Source organism: Phyllostomus hastatus, unplaced genomic scaffold (assembly GCF_019186645.2).
Source record: "Phyllostomus hastatus isolate PE091 unplaced genomic scaffold, TTU_PhHast_1.1 phas_scaffold_317, whole genome shotgun sequence".
NCBI classification, from domain to species: domain Eukaryota; kingdom Metazoa; phylum Chordata; class Mammalia; order Chiroptera; family Phyllostomidae; genus Phyllostomus; species Phyllostomus hastatus.
The window spans coordinates 3,667,507-3,691,980 of NW_025334023.1; the positions used below are offsets into that span (position 1 = coordinate 3,667,507).

General features: G+C 50.9%; 1 protein-coding gene across 2 annotated transcripts in view; it reads left to right on the forward strand.

Moving 5' to 3' along the window:
* Positions 1 to 2,623: 2,623 nt before the first annotated feature.
* Positions 2,624 to 24,474, forward strand: part of SLCO2B1 (solute carrier organic anion transporter family member 2B1) — a 59,405-nt gene continuing 37,554 nt past the window's right edge. The window contains exons 1-4 of one of the 2 annotated variants that reach the window (XM_045818183.1): positions 2,624 to 3,038; positions 21,280 to 21,410; positions 22,583 to 22,720; positions 24,075 to 24,237. In XM_045818183.1, the coding sequence (XP_045674139.1) occupies positions 3,023 to 3,038; positions 21,280 to 21,410; positions 22,583 to 22,720; positions 24,075 to 24,237 (448 nt within the window). In that variant the 5' untranslated portion in view covers positions 2,624 to 3,022. Of the gene's footprint in view, positions 3,039 to 7,325; positions 7,465 to 21,279; positions 21,411 to 22,582; positions 22,721 to 24,074; positions 24,238 to 24,474 lie in introns of those variants that run through there. The other variant, XM_045818182.1, reaches the window with a different exon arrangement.

Here is a 24,474-nt window from a genome sequence, read left to right on the forward strand (position 1 = left end):
CCTCGCTCTCCTTAGCTCAGACCCCAACCTCTGCTATAACCTGACAGGCAGCCCCGGGCAAGTCACATGGCCTCTCTGACTATCAGAGTCCTCATGGGTGAAATAACTATGACGTTATCTTAAAGAGCCACACATGGGAGCATGTCTGCCCAGCTTGGGGCCTGACCCCCAGGCAGCATCTGGGGGTGCGGAGGGCTGGGGCTCTGACTTGAGCCTCTCGCTTGTCTGCCAGGATGAGGGCTCATTTATAGATATCCGCTCCCCAGCTGCCAGGCCAGGGGAAGTGGGCACAAAGGTGCTGAGGTGGCAGTTTGGGACCTTTTTCAGGAAGGAGCCTCTGGGCACTCTTCCTTCCTTCTACCCCCCACCCCCCATCTTTGGGGCATCCTCACAGTGATCCTTATAGCAGGCCAGAAGGTGGGAGGTTTGACCTCACAACCTCCATTGGACAGAGGAGAAGACTGAGACCCAGAGAGGAGAAAGGACTTGCTCCAAGACCCACTGCAAGGTAGTGACAGAGCTGGGACCAGAACTAAGGTCTCGAGTCTGGAGCCCAGGATTCTTCCCTTGTACCCAAACTTAGATTGTTCTTTAAAATAAATTCTCCTATTTTGCCTGGTTTGCAAAAAGCATTTCCTTATGGGGGTTGATGTGAAGAGGGGGAAGGGCTTGGGTTCTGCAAACCATCTGAGGTTTCACAAACAGACTCAGGTTCAGCACGAGGACGCAGGGCTGTGAGAACATCACGGGGCCCTGGAAGCTGCAAGCTGTGCCAGGCTTTGCCAACAGCACCAGATTCAAAAATGGCATCAAGTTTGCAAACTGGGGGATCTGCAGATGGTATTGTGATCCACACACGTCGTGGGGTTCTGTGAAGGCACAAGGCTCAGCAAACATCACGCTGGCAAGTGGCAACGCTGGGGTGCAGACAGGTTGGTCAAACCACAGCCTGCGCCAACCACAGTGGCGCCTCAAGTCAGGACTAGCCCACGAGCCGTTCAGAGGTCTTTTAGCCTAACTCCCGGAGGCCCCTGGGTACCTGATCCTTGCTCCAAATCCACAAGTGAGTTCAGGAATATTCTTGGACCAGCTGTGTCAGCCTGGGGAGGCTGAGGAGATAAGTGAATACAGGTCCTCTATCTTCCGTGCCCTGAGGGTGCTGTGCATTGAGGAGTTGAACTTTGCCAGGTAAGCTAGTCTTAGCACATACCCAGACCAATCCATGTGTATAATTTCTTCATCCCCCAGGGCCAAGGTAGGGGCCACTGGACTTCCAGAAAGTTTAAAGGGCACTTTCCTCTCAACTGTTCACCTCCCGTTTGGAACCTGGAAGGCTGCACCTCCATAGTCTCGGTGGGGACTCGCAGTGCTGCCTTTGATCTGGAGGATTTAGACACAGGTTTCCTTGGGCAGGAACAGGGTCCAGTCTTTCTATCAACCCAGCTATTGCTCTTTCGCAGTGCAGTGGTCGTGTGCTCGCATTTCTGGTTTCCCAAAGACTCATCCACACAAGTATCTACTGAGTGCCTACTATGTGCCTGGCTAATCTGTGATTATTTCAAATACTCCTACTTCCTCCTGACATCCTCATACAGCCACTAAGAGCCAAATGGCACTGATGATGTTTCTCAATCATCACAAACAGCTGGGCTCCAAACCCACCTTCTTGTTTCATGCAAGCACCCTATTGCTGGAACTGGATCAGGTTTAAGCACTAGCTCGGTGACCTCTGCCCAGATCTGGAGACTCAATGTCTCATCTGTAACATGAGAGAATCAACTCCTGGACTACAGCTCAATAGGAGAGCCGATGGGGCTGCACGTGTGAAAGTGCTGAGTAAGCATGAATAGGCAACCCAGGTTTGCTTTCTCTCTTTCTGCCCTGTTCTGAATTCCCTCAGCCGCTCCCTTCTCTGAGCTCCAGACACTCAGACTTGGCTTCTTTCTTGCTCACTAAACTTTCACGGCAGTCCCGCAAGAGAGGAATATTGTCCCTTCTTTATAGAGGAGGGAACTGACGCTCAGAGAGGTGCAGGGACTTGCCCAAGGCTGCTCAACCAGCAAATGACAGGGCTGAGATGGGACCCAGGTCTGTCTGGCTCCAAGGTTGCCATCCTCAGCTTCAGTCCAGGAAACTCTGGAGATTTCATATTTGCCCTTCTGCCCGCCTCCTCCCACCGATTCTGCCCCATCTAGATGGCCATGCTTTAGGGAATGGCTACCATGAGTCCCTACCAGGCGGGCTGGCCGTTGTGATTCCCAGTGGACAGAATCCCTCCTTGCTCTAAATCCTTGGAGCTCAGGGAGGAGATGGGGGTTCAGTGAGGGGGAGCCAGAGCTGGAGGAGGACAGGGGTTCAGTGAAGGAGGACAGTGGGGGAACAGGGGCTCTCTATGGGGCTCGTGAACAATAACAGAAGTTCAATGAGAGGGAAAAGAACTTGGTGGATCGGGGGGCTCAGAAAGAGAATGGGAGCACAGTGAAGAGAGAGGACTCAACACTGAATGACCCCAAGACCTGGAGACACTCCCTTTGGCCCCACCTCTTCTCTGCTAACAGAGTAGAGTATCCAAAGGAAGTGCTAGCAGCCTCCTCCCATCAGTGGGGCTGGATCTACACAAACCCAGCCTCCTACACAACTGACTCTGAGCTGCTCCAGCCAGGGATCAGAGGAATTGAGAGAGAGACAGAGACAGAGACAGAGATTTTGAATTAGTAAGTCAGGGCACAGACAGGGAACTAGGGCAGAGAAAGACAGAAGAAACAAGTGGTAGAGGTAGACAGGCACTTGGAGAATGGGGTCAAGTTTGGGCAAGACTTCCTAACCCATACGTGGACAAGCTGCTGGGTACTGCGGTCCTAGAAACATCGGCCCAGTACCTGGTCCTCCCGTTAGCGCATCCCTGCTGTGGCTTTTGAGGCTGCTGTCTCTGGGAATCCCTGATAAGGGCTCATTCCCTCTTTCCTCCAAAGCTCCGGTCCTGGGATTGAAATAGGGGCTGGAACTCTGCACTGCAGCAGTCATGGGACCCAGGATAGGTAAGTCTGTACAAACAAAGGAAGGGGCATTGGGAGGGAGTCGGGGGGCCACATTTTCAATGTGGAGTGTGTGGTTGTTGAGCCAATATGGTGTGCTGGGGTGAGGTGAGAGCTTGTGATTCCGTGCACAGAGCCCCGCACAAGGCTAAATCTAGTTGGAGTGTGTCAAAATAAATGAATTGCCGGAGGGGCAGGAAAGGATGCTGTTTACTCAGCTGGAGGCAGGGAACTCAACCAAACCTCCCTGACAAGACAGAATGACCAACAGGGCAATGGAAAGGCAGCCCCCCTGAGCACGTTCCTGAGCTCCTCTCCGAAGCAGATGAAGGTAGAAACAAACACACCAGAGAAAAACAAAGGTAGAGAGAACTGTAGTCAGAGATGGAGCAAGTCCAGAGATATACAGAGTCAGACCAAGGCTGCGACAGAAGGACAGAGACAGAGGGAGAAGACAAAGATCAGCAGGTATTTGCGAGAGCATGCAGGGACCTGGAAGCATGCAGAGACCAGCCCCGGAGGGAGGGCTGCAGAAAAGACCACGGGAGATAAAGAGGAGCCTATGCAGTGAGAGAGAGAACCGGAAAGAGACAGGAAACCAGAGCACAACCAAGTCCAGCACCCATGCTGCCTGTCACTGCTCAGCCAAACAGAAAAGGCAGGGATTGGGTTATAATTGTGCTTTTATTAATATCAGACACCAGCAATCTGAGAAGGTGGCAAGTAAAAGCCCTAATATCTACCTCCCCTTAAGCTTTCAAAAGCAAGTTCATATAGGGAAAAGGTAGGAACTTAGGAGGGGGAAATTCCTAGGTAGTGCAGATGTGCTGTTTCTCTTGGGAGTAAGGGAAGGTGGGGGGGTGAAAGGGGTGTCCTGGAGCCTCTTCTCAAGCTCTTCCCTTTGCTCTGTGATATCTCTCCACTTGCATTACTATTTCTCTCTTCCCAGGCACCTGTGGTTTATGGCCAGAAAACCTATGTATTCCCTGGTTAGGGAGGAGAGCTATAAACTGTTTGCTCTCATGTCCTTGGTTAGGGGAGATAAGGTCTTGAGATTCACCAGCTGGCTGTAAGTTGCTCAAATAGTTTGGCCTTGCTTAATTTTCTCACCTCAGTTTCCCTATTCTACTTGCTCAGGAATTTTCCTAGCTTCTTACTACCCTGTCGTATTCCTTCCTCAGAGACTTCTATCCCTAAAATTTTTTAGGGGTGATTAGGGAAGAGATTCTCTCTCTTTTTTTTAGATTATTTATTTATTTTTAGAGAGAGGGAAAGGGAGAGAGAAAGAGAGGGAGAGAAACATTGATGTGTGACAGAAACATTGATTGGTTGCCTCCCACATACCCTCAGCTGGACACCTGGCCCAAAACCCAGGGCATGTACCCTGACTGGGAATCAAACTGGAGACCTTTTGGTTTGTAGGACATTGATCAACCCAGTGAGTCACACCAGTCAGGGTGAGGGAGGAGATTCATTATCAGTAACTGCTTCATGCTGACAAGGGTCATGGTCCCTGCCTGCATAGGATATGGAAGTTTCTTGCTGCCTGATCTAAGGGGGACAAGGGAATGGGACCTGAGACTGGGCCAGAAAGGCTGTGAGCTGATTCTTCTAAAGTAGGGATAGGCTGGAACCCCTGAAGCATCATCATCTTGATATGAAATTGTTGTATCCAATTCAACCATCTAGTGCTGACAACAAGTCCATTCAGTCAAACTACTGGGTCTCAGTTCAGGAGGTGGCGATGCAGAATAGGACTTCTAAAGTGAGGGCTGTACTGTGTAAACAAGCAACCCTCTAAAGAAGGTCATTATATACACTCTATGAAAACAGAAAGAACACAAAGATTAATGAACACAGCAAACCATGAACTAGTTTCTGAGTCTGCAATGAGAAGACTTCCAAATGTAAGGCTTTTGCTGGAACAAAGTTAAGCAGTGACAATCCACAGATAAAGGTCCTCTTTATCTGTAGTTTAAATGTGACTGGTGATATCATCAAGTTCTCAGGTAAATTCTGTATGGTTGACACTGTATCAGTAGTTCTCAGTAATTCCAAATCAAAGGATGAAAGAAAAATGAAAATTAGTTTGAAAGAAAACTAAAAAAATTCAGGATCCAAGTCAGTTTGTAGGTGAAGAATAAAACTTTAACTAAAATCTAATATTTATAAGTGTGTATTATAGATTTTATTGAATACAATGTTTCCCCTTAAATTATCCTTATATTTCATTAAAGAGACTGCATTAAGTGTAATTTCAATGTGGCCTGATCATCTGCATAAACACAACGAGAATAGCAATTGATCATATAGGCTTTCTTAAATCTGCTTTCCTGGAATGTTACAAGCAATTTTGAGATTGAACTTTAATTTGCCCCTCAGGGCAAAGCAGCCAAGCCAACAGTTGCCATCAGACTTTATCCACAAATACCCACAGATTTGGGTGAGTTCTTCAAGTTCTCAGGGTCCCCAAAATATCTTGAGATTCTTTCCTTGACATCTTTCAGGGAAACGACCTCCGTTCCTTACCTGGAAAGACTGTGGTGAACCTTCTGAATAAGCAAGGTACCAGCCCATTTCTCCAAGGGGCTTTTATTAGCTTCAAGGTCAATCTATTCCTTAAAGCTTTCTGCAGACACCCAGAGTCCAGGCATGTCTCTTTTAATTATGACATTCCAGACAAAGACTTAGCTAATAAAACCACAATTGGAAACTGGCTTTTTATGCTCTATTATGAAGAAATCAGATTCCTACTGGATTTATGCAAACAAACATATTGCCATGGAGATAATAATACTCACTCATTAAGGGTTTCCAAATTCCAGAGGGATCAGGTTGGGAGAAAAATATAAATGCCTCAGTATTGTTTATGAAAGTATAATTTACCAAATTGCTTTGAGAAAAAAATGTATTCTTATGTTTGAGAAACAAAAGATTACAAATTAGCAATATTTTTAACAAAAAGTTATAAAAGCCACAATTGCCTTCAGTTTGGTATGTCCCATAATTAATTTTTGTTTATCCTGATTATTTGCAAGTATTTCTATAAGTCCAGTTATTTCACAGAGCTCTAGTAATCTTTATTCAGTTCAAAGGTATGATCTGAAAATTTATTCTCAGAAATACGTAATTTAAAATAAGTCAGAGTCTTCTGCTTCTCCATGAACCTTTCCAAAGACATAATGTATTTTTGCAAATGCATTAGAGTAAAACAATAGCTGTCTCCAAATGACCAAAACACCCGTTAAAGTGACACGGTTACAGATTTGATTATAATGCAATTAACAAATGACTTTGCTTTCCCTGCAATAGCATTTTCAGATAACAACTAGAATTACATGTGAAAGTATATCAGAACTTTGTAGAATCTTGGAGATTTCTTATATCTCTAGAACACCTACTTTAATAATAAAAATATGTGTATATAAATAGAACATATTATTATTTCTCTTTTTGACAAAGCTTCCCATGTACTTCAAGCATATTAAATAGGCCTAATTAGTTCAAATTTCTTTTTTTAGTAAATATTTTACTTATTTATTTTTAGAGAGAAGGGAAGGGAAGAAGAGAGGGAGAGAAACATCAATGTGTGGCTGCCTCTCGAGCACCTCTAATGGGGACCTGGCCCACAACCCAGGCATGTGCCTTGACTGGGAATCAACCGATGACCCTTTGGTTCATGGGCCAGTGCTCAGTCCACTGAGCCACACCAGCCAGGGCCAAAATTTCTTCTTAATAAGGAGAAAGAACAAATCCCCAAGGCATTCAAGGGACCCACTGGAAGTTGAACAGTCAGCTAAAATGCAACCTAATGGACTCTGATGGGATCGAGACCAAGCCACTCCCTTTTGAAACAGAAACAGAAACGAAATCTGAAGCAGAAGAGAAAGTTCAAATAAATGAGTATTTATCTGAAAGGAGGGGCTGGGACTAGGCTTAGAATCTTATCTCACACCACCTTTCATGGAGGAGAGCTCTCAAATAGAAACTGACTTCCTCCTATGGAGGAACAGAGAAACAAAACTAACAGACAAGTAAAAAGGCAGTATGCAACAAGAAAAGCAAACAATACCCAAAAATCCATATACCAAAGTCAGAAAGGTCCAGCCAAATCCCACATTGGGGAACTGGGATTTTTCTCGTCACTGACCCATGCCTACCACACTGCCTAGTGGCGCCTATTGACTCCCTCAGAAACCCAGATAGTCCAAAGAACTCAAGAGACAGGGCGGGGCTCCTGGTCATGCACACCAGGGACTTACCCAGTTTGGAGTCCGTTGACTGCCCAGAGAAAGCAGATACTAGATGTCTGTTACGGAAAGCCCAATTCAACGTGGATTTATCAAGATTGTGTCCATAGACCATCAGAAGGCCAAAGGCCGGAAACCAGACAGGCTTTCTGAGCACAAATCCAGTCTCTTACTGACAGGTGAGGTGATGGGAAGCGCTGGGGTTCTGGGACCAAAGATCTCCCTTGGCAAAATCGCCAGGCAGCTGCTGAATATCTTGGCGGGGGGTCTGGGCTTCCCTGTCCAGGCAGCCTCCGGGATGCCCCCTGCCCAGAGAGTCCTGAAGCTGCCCCGGCGGCAAGGGCCAGGAATGGAAATCGAAGGGCAACTGAGTCCGGGACTGCCTGCCTGTCACTGCTCAGTCAAACAGCAGAGGCAGGGATTGGGTTCAAATTGTGCGTTTATTAATATCAGACACCAGCAATCTGAGAAGGTGGAGAGTAAAAGCCCTAACATCCACCTTCCCTTGAGTTTATATCGGGGTAACGTGGGAATCTGGGAAGGGAAGATTCCCAGGGGGAGTGCAGACATGCTGTTTCTCTTTGGGAGTAAGAAGAAGGGGAGCTGAAAGGGGAGTCCTGCAGCCTCTTCCCAAGCTCTTCCCTTTGCTCCATGACATCTCTCCATTTGCACTAGCATTTCTCTCTTCCTAGGCACCTGTGGTTTATGGCCAGCCACACCTGTGGTTTTATGACAAGCAAAGCTACCTATTAGGGTAGGGAGGGGAAGTATAAACCATTTGCTCTCAAGTGCCCTTGGTTAGGTGAGGTAAGGTCTTTTGATTTATCAGTTGACTGTAAGTTGCTCCAACTGTTGGGCCTTGTTTAATTTTTTTGTGTCGTTTTCCCTATTCCACTTACCCAGAAATTTTCCTAGCTTCATCTCAGGTACAGGACAGACACACAAATCTGCAGAGGGAGCGTCAGAAAGATCACCACGGAAGAGGATACAGAGACATATGTGTGTTGGCCATGGGTTGGGGAGGAGGCCAGAGAGGAAATGTGTTGAAGCCTTGAGAAGCCAAGCCTGGAGAGCGGCTGAAGTGCCATGTGGAGAGGGTGGTGGTTCTGAACAGAGCACCCACCTGAGCATTTCTTAGGCAGGTGGAAGAAATAAAGGGTCTTCGGACAGGGTGGTCCCTGGGCTGGACACCCTGCAGAAAACACCTCTGGCCTCCTCCAGCTCTCTGTGCTCTCCTGTGTTAGACTCACTCCCATTCAGACAAGGCCAGACTTGCTCCCCAGAGCAGGGCATTTAGGGCTTTGAGGGCTGAGTAGGGCTTTTGTGAGCCCAGCAGGCAGACTCAGCTATGCAGCAGCCACGGCTTGGAGACTGTGACATGGCAGAAAGGGTGGGGATGGATTCTTCCTCGGGGGGGGCCTCACAGGAGAGATGACAATGAGGTCAGACCTGGGTGGGTTGTTCTGAAGATGGGCCACTGACAAACCAATTTCCCAATCAGCCTTTGCGTGCTATGGGATGGGAGGGGGGTGGTGGCAATCCTAGGGGTATGGGAAAAGATGAAAGACTTAGGCTGTACTGTGCCTGCCCCAGCCCTGCCCCACCCTGACTGTTATTCTGACCCCTGCAAGTCTCAGTTCTAGAATATTTTCTAGCTGTGCACCCCTCACACACACACATACCACCATGTACACACATACAGCAGGAGGCTTACCCCAGTGTCTGTCCACGCTGCCACCTGAAGCCACACCTGGCCTGTCTTCCAGAGCCCCAACCTGAGCTGTGGCCAGGCTTCCCCAGGCTCTCTTTCTGGTTTGAGAGCCCTCTGAGGTGTGTGGGGATGCATACCTGGAGCCTGAGAAGAGACTCAGTCCAGCCCGCCGGAGGGAGAAGTGCCAGCCCACCCAGCCAGGGGCAGACATAAGAGAGAGAGGAGTCAGGGTCGGATCTGGCTCTCTCAGCCAAGCCCCACCACCAGCTCACCGCATGGGGGGAGGGGCTGGAGGGAGTGATCTCCTAAGGCCAGTCCCACTTGTGATCAAGAGAAGCTACTGTCCCATCTCTTACACCTTTGCTCAGCTTTACCTTCACCTGGAAGTGCCCCCCTGCCCCACCCACATCCATTCTGGTGAAATTTGCCCTGTTTTCCTGTTCCTCCACACACCAACTGCTCCAGGAAGCCTTCCGGACTGATTCTCCCAGCTAGCAGCAACCTCTCCCATTTGCTCTTTGACCCTGTCTTTGTGGTTCATCCTTCTTTGTTCCTGGTGTTATTTTAATTGCTCTTACCAGTTCTTCTGGGCTCAAATGTGAGCCAATCCAGGGCGGATAGGTGGAGCAAGGGAAGAAATACCCCACGACCCTAGGTTCAAATTTTAGCTCTGCATCACTGGCTTTATGAGAATGCAGTGACACACTCTCACCCTTTTTAATAGATGAGGAAACAGATGCTCAGAGAGGGCAAGTGACTTACCTAAGGTCGCCCTGCAAGCAAGCAGCAGACTGGGGGGGCCAGAACCCAGCTGTGCCTGACGCCAGAGCCCTTTCCTCTCTGTGTCAATGCCCTTGGGGTTTCCTCTGCCCTCCTACAGACCCCACGCTGGTGAGCCTCCACCCACGCAGGGCACTTCTTCTCTGGCTCCAGACAAAGCAAGCCGTTCTCTGGGTGCCAGTGACCGAGCAGCAGGCAATGTGTGTGGTGGGTGCTATTTCCTCCCAGGCGGGGCCTTGCCTGCTGGGCCAGATTTCAGGCAGCTGCGATTAGGCCCCACATTGGGTGATAGACATCCGATGCCCAGTCCGCTTCCGTCCCTTCCTGGGACTCGCTTTCTCCATCAGTACAGTGTCGGCCAGGGAGTCACTTGGTCCTTTCCTATGCAGACAAGCTCAGTCTACTGTCTCTGGAGGGAGCAGAAGAGCAGAGGCCCCTGCTTAGGGGCCGGGCTGGGTATCCCATCAGGGTTAGGGGGCCTTGTCTATCTGCAGCTCAGAGCCCTAAGCACTGAAATCGAAAAAGTCCTTGCTTGTGCTGCTCGTCACCACCAGAACCGATACACAGAGGCAGGGATTGAATGCTCACGGGCACTTTATTCAGATGGCTGGTGATCTGAGAAGATGGTGGGTTATGTTCCCTAAAAGACCATCTTACATTTTTCTTTTGAGCCAACCTTTTTTTTAAGGAGGAAAATAAATCCAGATGCCTTCTGTATTGTTTGCTGTCCCCTCTGGGGCACAGAGGTCGAATTGTTTGCGGCCTCCTGTAGTCAGGGTGGGCCATATCTTCAGTTCCAGAAATAATAGCTTTTTACATGTATTCACTACTAAGCTGATTAATTATTACTTAAAACTAAAATGTTCCCCCATCAGCACTATGCTTGAAATTGTGGAGAACGCCACCCACGTCAGCAGACTGGGAGCCCCCTGGGGGCGGGGCCTGGTTTGATTCATTCCTAAGGCCCCGGCTCTCTGCACAGGCCGGCGGAGGTGGAGGCGGTGTGGGGGAAGTACTGAGCTGCTGTCCTTCCTCTCTGTGCTCCCCTGCCCTAATGACAGCCCTTCCCTCTCTCCGACCTGTTTTGAAAGCCTATTCTAGTGGAGGGCTGGAGACTCATGATACGGAGGGAGGTGGGCTGCAGGGCTCTGAGGGATTAAATGTAAGCCCAGAGAGAGATGAGCTGGGACTAGTGGCGGGAGGAGGCAGCATGGCCTGGGCCCGTGTATCTCTGCGCCTCACCCTCCGAGTGTGTTTTTGGCCCAAGGAAACTGGCCTGGATCCCCTGGGGACTCAGGGCTCACCTGCCCCCAAAGCCCTCACCACTATTTTTAGGGTCATCTTAGGTCTAGATGGGCAGCTGGGGCCAGAACCGGGAACAGAAAGTCCCAGCACAGGGTCCCTGACCTGGCTTGGAAACCACCAGAAAGTGCTTGGCGCCTTCTCAGATCTCCCTCAAGAAGTAACAACTGGGAGGTCTGCAACAGCTGGACCTCAAGCACGCCATTGTCCCCGCAGCTGACCCCCGACAAGGGCCCTGCTGGGAGGAGGAATTTCCCAAAGATGACAGCCAAGATCCATCCATGGAGACTCCCCTTCCTGCCATTAACTCTTCCCCCTCCAGAAGCCCAGGCCTGCCACACTGGGCCCCCACAGAGCCCCCACCCCACCTTAGTCTCCCCCTACAGCTCCCACCCCCAGACTGTTTTCCCCCTCGTTCAGTTTGCCTCGATTCAACAATCATATTTTTTAAGCTGGGCCAGACCTTGAAAGATGAGAAGTTGTTTGCCAGGAAGAAGGACACTCCAGACTGAGTACAGCACGTGCAAATGCTGAGAGGTGGCAAAAACAGAATGAACTCGGGAAATAACCAGCTACAGGGTCCAGAGAATAGTGTTTACTAAGGGTGGGAAGATGAGACAGAGTGGCTCCCAGTGGTCTTGACCTCCTTGAGGCTGAGACTTCTGTACTCAGGCTTTGCAGATGGGGTGGGAAGGAGGAGGGGCTGACCATTGTTGAGGACTGCAGGGTAACTGGAAAGGGCATTTTCTTTTTAAGTATATTTTATTGATTATGCTATTACAGTTGTCCATTTTCCCCCTCCCCTTTATCTCCCTCTGCTCTGTACCCTGCCTCCCTCCAGCATTCCCCCACCTTAGTTCATGTCCATGGGTCGTACATATAAGTTCTTTGGCTTCTCCATTTCCCATACTATTCTTAACCTCCCCCTGTCAATTTTGTACCTACCATTTATGCTGCTTATTCCCGGTACATTTTCCCCCATTCTTCCCCTCCCCCTCCCTGCTGATACTCCTCCACATACTCTCCATTTCTATGATTCTGTTCCTGTTCTAGTTGTTTGCTTAGTTTTTGTTATCGTTTAGGTTCAGTTGTTGATAGTTGTTAGTTTGTTGACATTTTACTATTCATAGTTTTGATGTTCTTCTTTTTCTTAGATAAATCCCTTTACTGTTTCATATAAGAAGTGCTTGGTGATGATGAACTCCTTTAACTTGACCTTATCTGGGAAGCACTTTATTTGCCCTTCCATTCTAAATGATAGCTTTGCAGGATGGAGTACTCTTGGGTGTAGGTCCTTGCCTTTCGTGACTTTGAACACTTCTTTCCAGCCCCTTTTTCCCTATAAGATTCCTTTTGAGGAATCTGCTGATAGTCTTATGGGAACTCCTTTGTAACTGTCTCCTTTTCTCTTGCTGTTTTTAAGCTTTTCTCCTCATCTTTAATTTTGGGTAATTTAATTATGCTGTGTCTTGGCGCATTCCTCTTTGGGTCCAACTTCTTTGGGATTCTCTGAGTTTCCTGAACTTGCATGTCTATTTCCTTTGCCAGATGAGGGAAGTTCCCCTTCATTATTTTTTCAAATAAATTTTCAATTTCTTGCTTTTCTATGCTTCAATCTTGTTCTTCTCCTTCTGGCACCTTATGGTTCAAATGTTGGAATGTTTAAAGTTGTCCCAGAAGTTTCTAAGCCTCTCCTTGTTTTGTTTTTTTGAGTTCTTGTTTCTTCATTCCATTCTGGTTGAATGTTTATTTCTTCCTTCTGTTACAAATTGTTGATTTGAGTCCCAGTTCCCTTCCTTTTGCTGTTGGTTCCCTGTACATTTTTTCTTTATTTTTTCTGTATTTTTAGTTCACTTTGAATAGTCTTCACTTCTTCCTTTATTTTGGCAGGGCATTTTCATGTGAGATGTTTCTTTCACTTCCAGAGAAGGAAACTGAAGCATAGAGAGGCTAAATAAGCTGCTCAAGGTCACATAGCTACAATGGGGCAAAATAAACATTTGAATCCAAAGTCTCCAACCTAGAGGGTCTCAGCAGGGACCTGACATGGTCCTTCAAGGCACGGGTCAGGACAGCCTCTGCCCCCTTGGGTTGGTCACTGTCTAATCAGAAACTAGGGACATAAATAATGCAAAGGAATGACCAGCTCTGCAGCCCAAAAAACGGGCTGAGAGAACTGGCCTAGAAGGCAGGTCTTACGAATGGGGGGATAGCTGGTCTGAGCCACAGGAGTGAGGCGGGAGGGCCAGCAGACAATGCAGGCAGTAGGAAGGACTCCAGGTAGGGGCTAGCCATGATGAGGCCGCCTCCTTCCACCTTAGTCCCTCCAGAGAGAGGTATGTGACACCATGGTGATATTGGTCAGTTCATCCCTGATGAAGCAATATCTGCTTCTGGGAACATTCTTTTTGTAAGCTTGGGCTATGGGTGTGTTAGTGCTGGAGGCTGGTGAATTTTCCAGAAATATTTTGGCTCCTTTGTGACACTGCACACCCCGCCTTTGGCACTTAAATGGGGTTTCAGGATGATTCCTCCTTTTGCTCTGCTCTCCTCAGCTGGGATACAAGGTGGGGGCTCCTCTGGCTCACTGGGCAGGTTTGCTCACCTGTGGCTTCTATTCCCTTTTTTCCACACATGCCTCCCAGACTTCCAGAGGTCTGGCTCAAGGCTGTATTCTTTCGTGGGCGCTCCTGGAGCCCATGTCCCCATAGGGATCTCCCTCTGGGTGCCCCTGTGCCACTCCAAACTCACCACATCTAAGGCTGTGCTCACCACCACCCTACAATTCTGGCCCTCAGTGCTGGCTCTCCCAGATGGAAAGCTGTGCCTCTTGCTGCCTCCAGGAGTCTGTACCCTCTTGCACTCCCTGCAGCTGCTTTTCCACCAAGCCCTGTCCACCCCACCCTCCCCACTGAGGTGCATCCATTCATCACTCTCCATGTGACGCTCCCTGGCCCAGTCTTATTGCCACTTGCTCCCCTAGACCCCATTGCTGTCTTCTCCTTGTTTCCTGCTTGCAGCCTAGCTTCTCCACTCTCCATCCACAGGCACCCACCAAGGTCTTCCCGCGAGGCCCAATCAGACTTCATCACTGGGTTCAAAACAAAGCCCAGCCCTTCTCCCTGGTCCCTCCAGCCACTCCAGCCCCACCTCCCCACCTTGACCCCAGTCTTGCCAGACTACTTGTTTCCTCAGGTGACTTTGCACTTTCATACTTCTGCTCCTCTCTCTGATGTTTCTTCCTCCAGGAAGGCCTCCAAAACCTTCCAATCTAAGCTAGAGCCTCTACACTGTATTTCCATAGTCTTGGAACTCCTTGCATCACATCAGTGAGCACATGTCATTGTGATTCTGTGTTAGTGTGTCACACACTGGGAGCTCCCCAAGGGCAGGGACTGGAGCTGCTTGCCTCTGAGTCCCCAGCAGCCTGCTTTGGGAAACTTTCAGTGTGTGTGGAAAAGATTTTCATTCTCACTCTTAAACCAGCAGAGACCAACTCTGTCACTGCCATGGTGACCCTGGGCAAGTCATGGTCCTACCTGGCTCTGTTCCTTCACTCTGTAAAAGATTAACCCTGCCCTGTCTTCCTGTCCAATACACTCTCCAGGCCCAGTGCTGCTGTGGGGTCATAGACAGGGAATCTTCCAGGGAGGTGAAGAGGGCCCGTGAAGCAGGCCAGGTGGGCTCCCGCAAAGAGGCTCCAAAAGGGCAAATGGCCACGTGCAGTCCCAGCAGCTTGGACCAGCTGAGTGTTGCCATATGGGAATGTGGGCCCACTGTTGCCAGGTTTGCTAATCTTCTAAGCAAAAAAAAACAACCCAAATCTGGTGTTTTGTGTGAAATTTTTTGATTTTTAAATTCTGGCAATTAACTTAAAAACACTCAACAAGTCAAGCATTGGGCAAGCCTTCAAGCAATTTCTAGGAGTCAGATGTGCCCCCAGACAGAACTGCTATGCATTGCGCAACTCCAGAGGGCACCACTTACCTCATGGTGCACAGTGCACACAGCTGCACATGGGCCAGGGTCTCCCAGTTGTGATCTCTGCCTTATTGTTCCTTTGATGATTCTGGCAAGTGTGTGTGGTGGCAAGTGTAGCAGAGAGACTTTTTCTTTTCTTGCACAGGAAAATTATTAGGGAAAGAAAAAAAAAGTCTTGGAATGCAGCTTGTGGGGATGGGGTTGGGAGGGAGGAGAAGAGACAGCAGAGGAGCAGAGAGAAGCATCCAGAGCAGTTGGTGTCACTTCAGGGATCAGAAGGAGGTGAGAGAGTAATGCTGGAGCTGAGTCCCCCACAGGAAGGAAAATAAGCTATTCTGAGGCCTGGTGGCCAGACCTGGAAATAGACTCCCCAGTGAGTCTGAGGCAAAAGCTGACAAAACTGGCATTTATGAGCCATCTTGGAGTTGACAGAGGGCATTATCCTGTGTGACCATCACACAGGCCTGAGAGGCAAGGCTGTTATTCTATTTTAGAGGCTCAGAGAGGTCTCACTGTTGGCCCAAGGCCACACCAGGTCTACGTGATCCTTGGTCTAAGTGGTCCTTGGTCTTGCTCTCTCTACAAAGTGGCAGGCTGGCACATTCCAGAGAGAAAGTTTTATTGCCTTGTCCCTGCTTGATCCAAGACCTTCTCCTTCATCCTCAGGATGTGAGAACTTCCCCATTTCTCAGTACATCCCTCTTGAAAGTGCAAGTCTGGGCTTCGGTTATGAGTCGTGGACTCTCACCCTACTCAGGTGCCCTGGACTGGGGGCCACACCTTCTCACCACACTTCTCTCTGCAGCCTTGTCTTGACCATGTTCTCTGAGGCCATCAAAAGGGGGAATCGACTGACCAGTGCTCTGACTGACTGACGGATCAGCTAAAGAATCAGCTGATATGCCCTGGCTGGTGTGGCTCAGTGGACTGAGAACCAAAAGGTTCTCATAGGCTGAGAACCCGGCCTATGAACCAAAAGGTCCCTCGTTCAATTCCCAGTCAGGACATACCCATACCTGGGTTGTGGGCCAAGTCCCCAGTTGGGGGTATGAGAGAGGCAAAAAAATAAGCAAATAAAATCTTAAAAAATATAAACCAGCTAGTAGTGAAACTGGAAAAGCTGGCATTCATGCTGCCTGTCACCTACCAGACCCAATAAGCAGAGACAGGTATTGAATCTCTATGGGGGCTTTATTCAGATGGCCGGAGATCTGAGAAGATGATGGTTTGTACCCTAACAGGCCATCTTAAATTCCATTTTAAACTGACCCTTTTTATAAGGAGAAGAAAAGTGCAGGTATGGGGTTTGGAATTCAAGGGGAAAAAAGTGTAGGTAAAGGATTTGAAATTCAGGAAAGAGGTTAATCAGATAAAAGCCATAGTCCAGCAATTTCCCTAACGTCCTTTCATCCTCTGACTGGTCATTTTTTTATCTGTGTCCTATATCCTGTGTCCTGGATAATTTTCTTTATCTGTGTCCTGGGTGGTAGACTGTCTCTCCCTGGAACACAGTGGCTCGGATACCACCTTGACTGCTTACGGTCTCTTCTGGAACACAAAAGTCAATTACTTGTGATCTCCTGGAGTTAATATGCATTAACTACTAGGCTTATTAACTATTACCTTAAACTAAAACTTTCCAGCTCTCGAGTCCCCCATCAGTAGAATGGCAAAGTGTTCCCATGCAACCACCTTTGACATTTCACAGGAGGGACACCAGGCCAGAGTAAGAAATGGCTACATGGAGATTATTTTTGCATTTATTCTAAGGCCATCTTTACAGCCACCATCTTGCGGTTGCTGCTGGGTACCAGAAGTCAGACAGATCTGGGATCCAGTCCAGGTTTTTCCATTTACCAACCCTGGGACCCTGAAATCCTCTCCCCTCTCTGTGCCTCAGTTTCCTCATCTGTATTATGGAGCCATAGCAGCCACCTGAAAGGATTGCTAGGAGGGTGGGTGCGTGTGCCCAGTCCGGCCCAGCCCATCCCGATGCAGTGTTGCTCGACTATGGTCTCCCTTAGAATAAGCTCCTCCATCCAGGCCACTTCCTCTAAAGGGGGAGGGAAGCCAGAACCTTCTCAGGGCTCAGTTGAACTTTTTCCAGTTCTCATGTTCTAGAAATGACAGTGGCCCTTGTTGTCATATAGCAAGTATGGAGGCAGGCAGGGTGTTTGTGTAAGGACAGAGAGCTGACAGAAAGGCTCACTGCGTGATTGAGAGGACAACAAATTTGGCAGAACACCTGCTATGCACGTTACCGACACAACCCATTAACAGGACTATTGTTTACCACGAGGAGGGACAAAGCCACTTTGGCCAAATCCCAGGGTGAGATGAAAGGTCAGTGCTTGCTGAGAATTGGAAGTTTGCACTAAGGTGGGCCTTCAGTGCAGTGGGGGAGGGGTTGAGGGGAGCCCAACTGGGAGTGGGTGGGAATCATGATCCAACAGTACAGGATTTGTGGGTGGAAACAGGGTGGTAAGAATTTGGGAAGAGAGATTCCAAGAATTTGCAGGTACACTCTGTTAATGGCTTCCCTGGAAAAGTTGATCCGTCTTTCAGGAAGTTCCTGTAATGAACAATCAAGCCATTTGCATGGTCTGGCCAATCAGGGAAGAGTAAGAAGGAAACGTGTTAACAAAAACTGCAATATCAAAGTCAAGTTAATGGGACCCTAAGGAGTGGTTTCCGGCTTTGAGTCCCTACTGAATGTGGGGCAGAAGGGCCTGGTTCCCAGTGGATGCTGTCTGCACTGGAAAGTGGAGATAATCATCCCTGCATCGAGGATGAAGAGGCCAGGGGGCCACTTGTCCAAGGCCCCGAAGCAGGATTGCGGCAGAATTCAAACCTGGACAGTTACCTCCCAGGACAGTGAATGAGCATGGAGGGAAGAGGTCCAGGTCCTGGAGTGTTCTGGGTGACCAGGACTTGGATGAGAGAGAGAGAGCGATAATCCAGAGATGGTGTTGAGTTGGAGGAGTCAGGTGTGCATGTCCGAGGCACTTGAAGTTTACCAGGAGATGGGAGGGCAGTGGTCCTCAGTGAGGCTCGCGTTGTGCCAGGCCTGCGCCAGGCACCATGGATGCCTTCTCTCCTTGGGGTAGATGCTGCGTCCTCACCTTACAGATGAGGAAACAGGCTCAGAGAAATGAAGGGTCTTGTCCAGGTTCATACAGCAAGCTGGTGGTGGTGGGGCTGGGGTTCAGACCCAGGTCTGAGGACTTGGGGAGCTGCCATCCCCCTGAGAGTTGCTGTTGGCAGCTGGGAGGGGTGGGGGAAGCAGGTCTCCAAGCCTTTCCAGCAAAGAGCAGCTGGGAAAGGTGCCTCTCCCTCTCTGACAGCACTCTGAAACCTTGGCCCTCGTCACCCCAGACTCAGCTGGTGTGAAGAAAGATGATTCTAACTAACCGGTAAACCAGGTCTCAGGGTGACTGTCTGACCAGCTCGCTGAGCAGCAAAGAGCAAAGAGGTAGAGCAGAGACACGTCTCCTGAAAGGCCAGCCAGACTGGGACTTGCCGGCTGATGGACATGACAGTGCCTGTGTGAGTGGCCAGCATGCACCGGCCGACGGGCTACAGACCCCCTGCCTGCCAGCTCTGGGGCTCCAGCTCTTGGAACCACCTGGCCTACTTGGGGACAAAAAACTTGTTTGCCTTCCTGGAGAGAAATGGGCTGGGATATTTTTTCTTGGGATCTGGCTCCCTGCTTCTCCCTTCATTCCTATAAGCCACCCCAGCAGGGCCCAGGTTCACTGCCACAGCTGCTCCCCTCCTGTCAAGGCTGGCCCCTGACAGTCTCCACAGGACAGGAAGGGCCTCAAGGATGTCATAGGAAGAGCACACACAGCCCTGGACTCAGGACCCTCGTTCAGAGGGGAGTCTCATTTTCTACCAGGGAGTTGGCGTGTTTGCGGCCAATCCCTCAGCAGAGGCCTCTGCCCCCAAGAAGGGTTCAAAGGGAACTGGAAAGCTGTCTGACCAGCCGCATTCAGTGGCCAGCTGACCACTCAATGCAGTGACAGATGGTTGCTCTCAGAACCCGGGGCATTAGGGCCAGTGCTTCCCTCTTCTGCTCAGAGCTTACAGCTATGGAATGGACCACAGGGAGGTGGAAGGTTCTGAGCTGGTTCACTGGCCTGTCTCTCTCCCTCGTCCATCCTTGGGTTTCTTTCAGAGCTGGGGCTCCAGGTCAGTGACCTCTGCCCTCCCAGCCTCAGGTCCAGCCCCATTTTCTGACTGGCCTGGCCCTTTGGCTTGTGGGCACTGCTGTGCTCCAGGTGGCCAGGTTTGGTTGGGCTAGAGCACTGTGCTTCTCTCCCTAATCAAACCTGCACAAGGAGCATCGAGGGGTGTTGAGGCTGAGACCTGAGCTTGAGTCCCTGCGTTGATGTCAACCAGCAGAGCTAGTTACGTCTGTGCTTCGGTGGCGTCCTCCAAAGCATGGAGCTGTGGAGAACCTTCCCGAGCAGGCAGAGTGTAGCGCAGCGTCTGTGCTGGAGTGTCTCACCGTCTCTGCCGGTGAGAGGATCTGGGGCTTAGAAGTGGTGCCGCCAATATCCCCTGGGTCGGTGTGTGTGAAAGCCCTTCAGTGAGCTCTGCAGGGTTTTCCCCCAAGCCCGTTCACGAAGCCAGTCCCTCATCTCCTCCCTGGCAAGTGTCACTTTCTTTCACCATCTCCTGTTTCCTCTGAGTGTATATGGCCCTAAAAGGGACTCCTCCCCAGCCACACATGGTCACTTCCTCAGTCAAGCTCCTCTAGGTGTTTGAACAGACATTTTTCCAGAGAAGATGGCCGACAAATGGCCGACAAACACGTGAAAAATTGCTCAACATCATCAGCCCTTGGGGGCATAGAGATCAAAACCACAGGAGAAACCGCTTCGCTCCAGGGACTGGGGAGGGAGGTGTGGGGAGTGGCTGCTGGGGGGTGTGGGATTTCTCATTGGGGTGACGAAAACGCTGTGGAATTCTTGGTGGCCGTGTATAACTTTCTGACTATTCTAAAACCCACCGACTTGTACTTTACAAGAGTGGATTTTATGGTGTGTGAATTATATGTCAATTAAAAAAATTCGGCAGCCTCCCAGCATCTAGTGCGAGGAGCCCCAAACCTCTGCTTGCAGCAGCCCCACTTCTGCGTCCACGCCCCTGGGGTTGCCCTCCAGGTCTGGGCCCCTCCAGGTCTGGGCGTGGAGAGCCCCCAGCCCCTCTCTGGTCGGAGGTGTCCTCAGGTCAGTTTCAGGCTCCCGAAGGAGCTCGCTGAATGAGAGGAAACTCCTGCTGAGATGAGAGGCACATGAAACAATGGAGGAGGCTTCCGAAGGAAGTGAGGCCCCAGGAGGGGAGGAAGGCCAAGGAGGCCAGGGCTGCCAGAAGGTATAGGTGGCTTCCCTCTGAGCAGCGGGGTGAAGCTTCCCAAACTTCTGGCTCCTCGCTGAGACTGTACGCCTGGAGACCCTAGGAGGTGCCTCTGAAGGGGCTCTGCTTTCCTCTCGCAGCCATCAGTGTGATGCCGACGTGACTGCCACGGCTCCCACGGGAGAAAACTGACGTGTGTCATGGAGCCAAGCATCCAGTTCAGTCACGGCTCTGCTGCCTTGGTCCCGGGAGGGGGTTACACACAGTGACCTCTCAGGAGGGCCCTCTCTGCACCGACCGACAACGTGGTTTGATGCGTGGTTTGGGGATTGGGCTGGTTAGCTCTGTGATTACGTGCAGCCTGCTGCCCTTTGGGGGCATTAGGGGCTGTCCCAAACTGCCCCAGGAGAAGTCTTTATGCCCTGACTGTGGACCACGCCCTGACCCCGCACCTCTGATCCTAGAGGCCCCAGACATCTGACCCTAGACTAATCCAGCCAGACCCAGACCAGACTCGGCCTCCAGGGGCACCAGTGTCTCACCGCTGTAGGCCTAAGGCGGCTGAGACTAGGGCCACTGCTCGAGGTTGTGTGACGGGTCCGCAGCTTCTCCCTAGAAGCTATGCAAGGAATGGAATGACAGTGTGAAACAGGTGGTCCCAGTCAGGGCCTGGCCAGCGTGGGCACAAGGAGTACACACCCTCTTAGGAAGGACCCTTTCAGCTCCTGGGGCTCAGGAAGTCTGAAGGTGCTTTGACTCTCCGATCCTCACCGATCCCTGAAGTACCTTGGGCTACCCGGGTCAGGGCCATTCTCCAGATTCCATCTCCCCTCTCACCCCCTGACTGTCTGTTCCACAGGGCCAGTGGGGGAGGAACCTCAGATGACAGACAAGGACACCAAGGCCACGATGGGCACAGAAGACACACCTGGAGACTCGGCCAGCCGAGAATCTCAGGACTCGAAGCCGAGCGTGTTCCACAACATCAAGGTGCCTCCCGGGGCCTGGCAGCACAGGGCCGTCCAAGCCCAGCAGAGCAAGCACTGCCACTGACAGGCTGTGTAACGCCAAGCAAGTTGTTGCCTTCCCGAGCCTCAGTTTCCTCATCAGTAGAATGGGTGACTGTGAGGATCAGAGGGATGATCTGTGAAAGCATTTAGCTTGATTTTGGGCATGTGGAAAATGTATAGTACATGTTCTCTCCTTTCAGAGTGAAAAAGGGGCTGCTCTGTGGCAGCACAGGACGAGCCTCCTACCTCTCATTTCCGTAGAGGGAAAGGGAAGGGCCCCAGGGCCCCTGAACCTGTGTCGATACAGGGGTGTTCTGGCTCCGGCGGGGATAGCCCTTAACGTCCTAGCGTCCACTGGCCCCCACAGGGTGCCTGGCCCTGTGCCGAGTGCTGCTCCCCTGTGGTCCTATTTGGTTCTCACCATAACCCTGCAGGGCAGGGACATGGTCCCTGTTGTGCATGAGGGAATGAGACTCTGAAGAACAGAGTGAATGTTATTAAGCTCTGGCATAAAAACCCTATTCTTTAATTCTTGAACACTAGTTTTTCTTTCCTACGGCAGAATTATTTTCTGCCTTTTGTGTGTGTGTGTGTGTGTGTTTTGGAAGCAGGAGGGAATGTTTGAGGCGGGGCTGGGTAGGGTGGAGTGGGCGGTTCTCGGATTTGGTGCGTACAGGTTCTCTCAGGGGAGCTCGAGGGGAAGGGGGGTGGGGGTGGGGTGAGGTGGAGAAGGATGTGGGACAGCTTCCTGGAGAAAGGGGCGGGAGGCAGACAGGGAGGTGGTTCGGTCCAGCCCCAGGAGGGCGTTCTGAGGGTCAGAGGGGCTCCACTATTCTAGGCCTATGGAGGCCCTACTCTCAGTCATATGGGTCTCAGGTAAACCCCAGAGCCCCTGAGAGCACCCAGGAAAGCTTTGCTCTTCATATGGGAAGCTATGGCTCCTCCAATAACTCTCTCTCTCTCTCTTCTCTTGTTCTTGACTCTTCCTTACTCTCTCTCCTCCTGTGTGTCTGTCTCCAATTTCCTTATCTCTGCTCTTTGCTCCTCTCACGGCCCTACGCTCCCCCTTTCCCCAACTCCACCTCTGTCTCCCCACCTCTCTGACGGGGTCCCTCTGCCCACTGCCATCGCCTCGGCCCCTCCTCCCGGCAGTTCTTCGTCCTGTGCCACAGTCTGCTGCAGCTGGCCCAGCTCATGATCTCCGGCTACCTGAAGAGCTCCATCTCAACGGTGGAGAAACGCTTTGGCCTCTCCAGCCAGACCTCGGGGCTGCTGGCCGCCTTCAATGAGGTACTGGTCCTGCCTGCCACAGGGGTAAACCTGGACTAGACGCGCACCCCCACAGACCCCCTTCCTCCTCTCTCACTGCCCTGACCTAAACCCTTCATTCCCAGTGCCCGCAGGCAACCCTGTCACAGCTGCCTCCCAAAACCTCCTTAGCTGGCTCCTTCTGCATTGTCCTGGCCAATAAAGGGATGAACCACCAGTTAGGACAAAGCCTAATGAGAAGACCTCCCCCTCCCTGTGAAGTTACAGTACTGGCAACCCTGTCCTTGGGGGGCACTTTAGTGGGGGACGTGGGGTATTTTAGAGCTAGCCAGTGTCCCCATATCCAGCCCCCTACCCTTTGGTTCCTTTTTCTTTATTGCCTGTCCCTGGACGGAATCAGAGGAAGTCACTTAACTGTAGGGAGAGGGCATTAAACTAAGTCAAAGGCAAAACTCTGGAACCGTGGGGTGGGTGGGGAGGGAGTGATGCCATGGCAGGAAGTCTGGTCCTCAGAGTTGTCCAAGGATCCGCAGCCTCTGTCTGTGGGGTCTGTAGCCAGAGAGAAGTAAACAGCTTTGGGTGGATCTGGAGCTCGAGTCCAGCTGTGCCCAGCCCCTCCCCACCAGATGTTTCAGAAGGCCCGGTCCAGAGATCACTCTCTCTCTTCCCCACCCCAGAGATTTCTGTGAAATCCTTTCCCCTGGGGGTGATGTGTCACATTCCTCCAACCCAAATTTTGCCAGCTACACAGAGTTCCCAGATGTCCCTTAGACCTCACCTCCAGGAAGAGAGCGTCATTATTGAGTTCTGGGACCTTGGTCAAGTCATTCTCTGTCTCTGGCCCTCAGGGTCAGTCCTCCTACCAACTCCACCACTCCACCGGCGAGGAGCCTGGGGCTCAGAGGGTGAGGACCTCACCCATGGCCGCCAGCCAGTAAGCGGAGTGGGATTCTCGCCCCAGCTTCTGACGGGAGAGCCTGCTTCTTATCTGCGAGCTCTTGAAGCCCCTCCTGTGCCCCATCCTAGGATTTTGATTCTGAGGCTCAAAATTCCCAGACTTAGTCATCTGGCTTTAAGTTTTATTTGTTTCTCTCATTCATGACATCCCAGAAACTCGAAACCCTTTTCCTTGATGGCCCCCCTTCATATTCTAATATGGGATCCAATCCATGTTCCAGAATGAAATTGAGCTTCCAAACTTGTCCCCTCTGCTCTCATCTCTGCCTTCCCTAGGAGGACCCACAATCTGATTCTTACTTAGCCAGCCAGTCCACTGTGCAGTTGGGAACACTGAGGCTGGCAATAAAGGCAAGGACGGCTCAGCCCCTAGCTCTGGGTTCTGCTCCACTTTAACGGGTCTCCTTATCTTTTGCAGGTGGGGAACACAGCTCTGATTGTGTTTGTGAGCTATTTTGGCAGCAGGGTACACCGGCCCCGACTGATCGGCTGTGGGGCTATCCTGGTGGCCCTGGCAGGCCTGCTCATGGCCCTTCCACACTTCATCTCGGAGCCGTACCGCTACGACAGCGCCAGCCCCGGTAAGAGCAGGAGGGCCTGGGCGGGAGGTGAGCCTGAGGAGCAGCATCTGTGCACTGGGGCCATCCCCAGGCCTTCCTCTCGCAGGATGGGCATAGCTTCCCAGGATGCCTGCTCGTCCTCCCCAGCCCACGCCCACCACCTCCCTCAGCTCTACCGTGCTAGTGGATCTCTCATGTGGTTCTGGGGAGCGGGGGGAGGGGTAGAGTCCTGAGGTGAGGCTCTCTGAGCCAATCTTG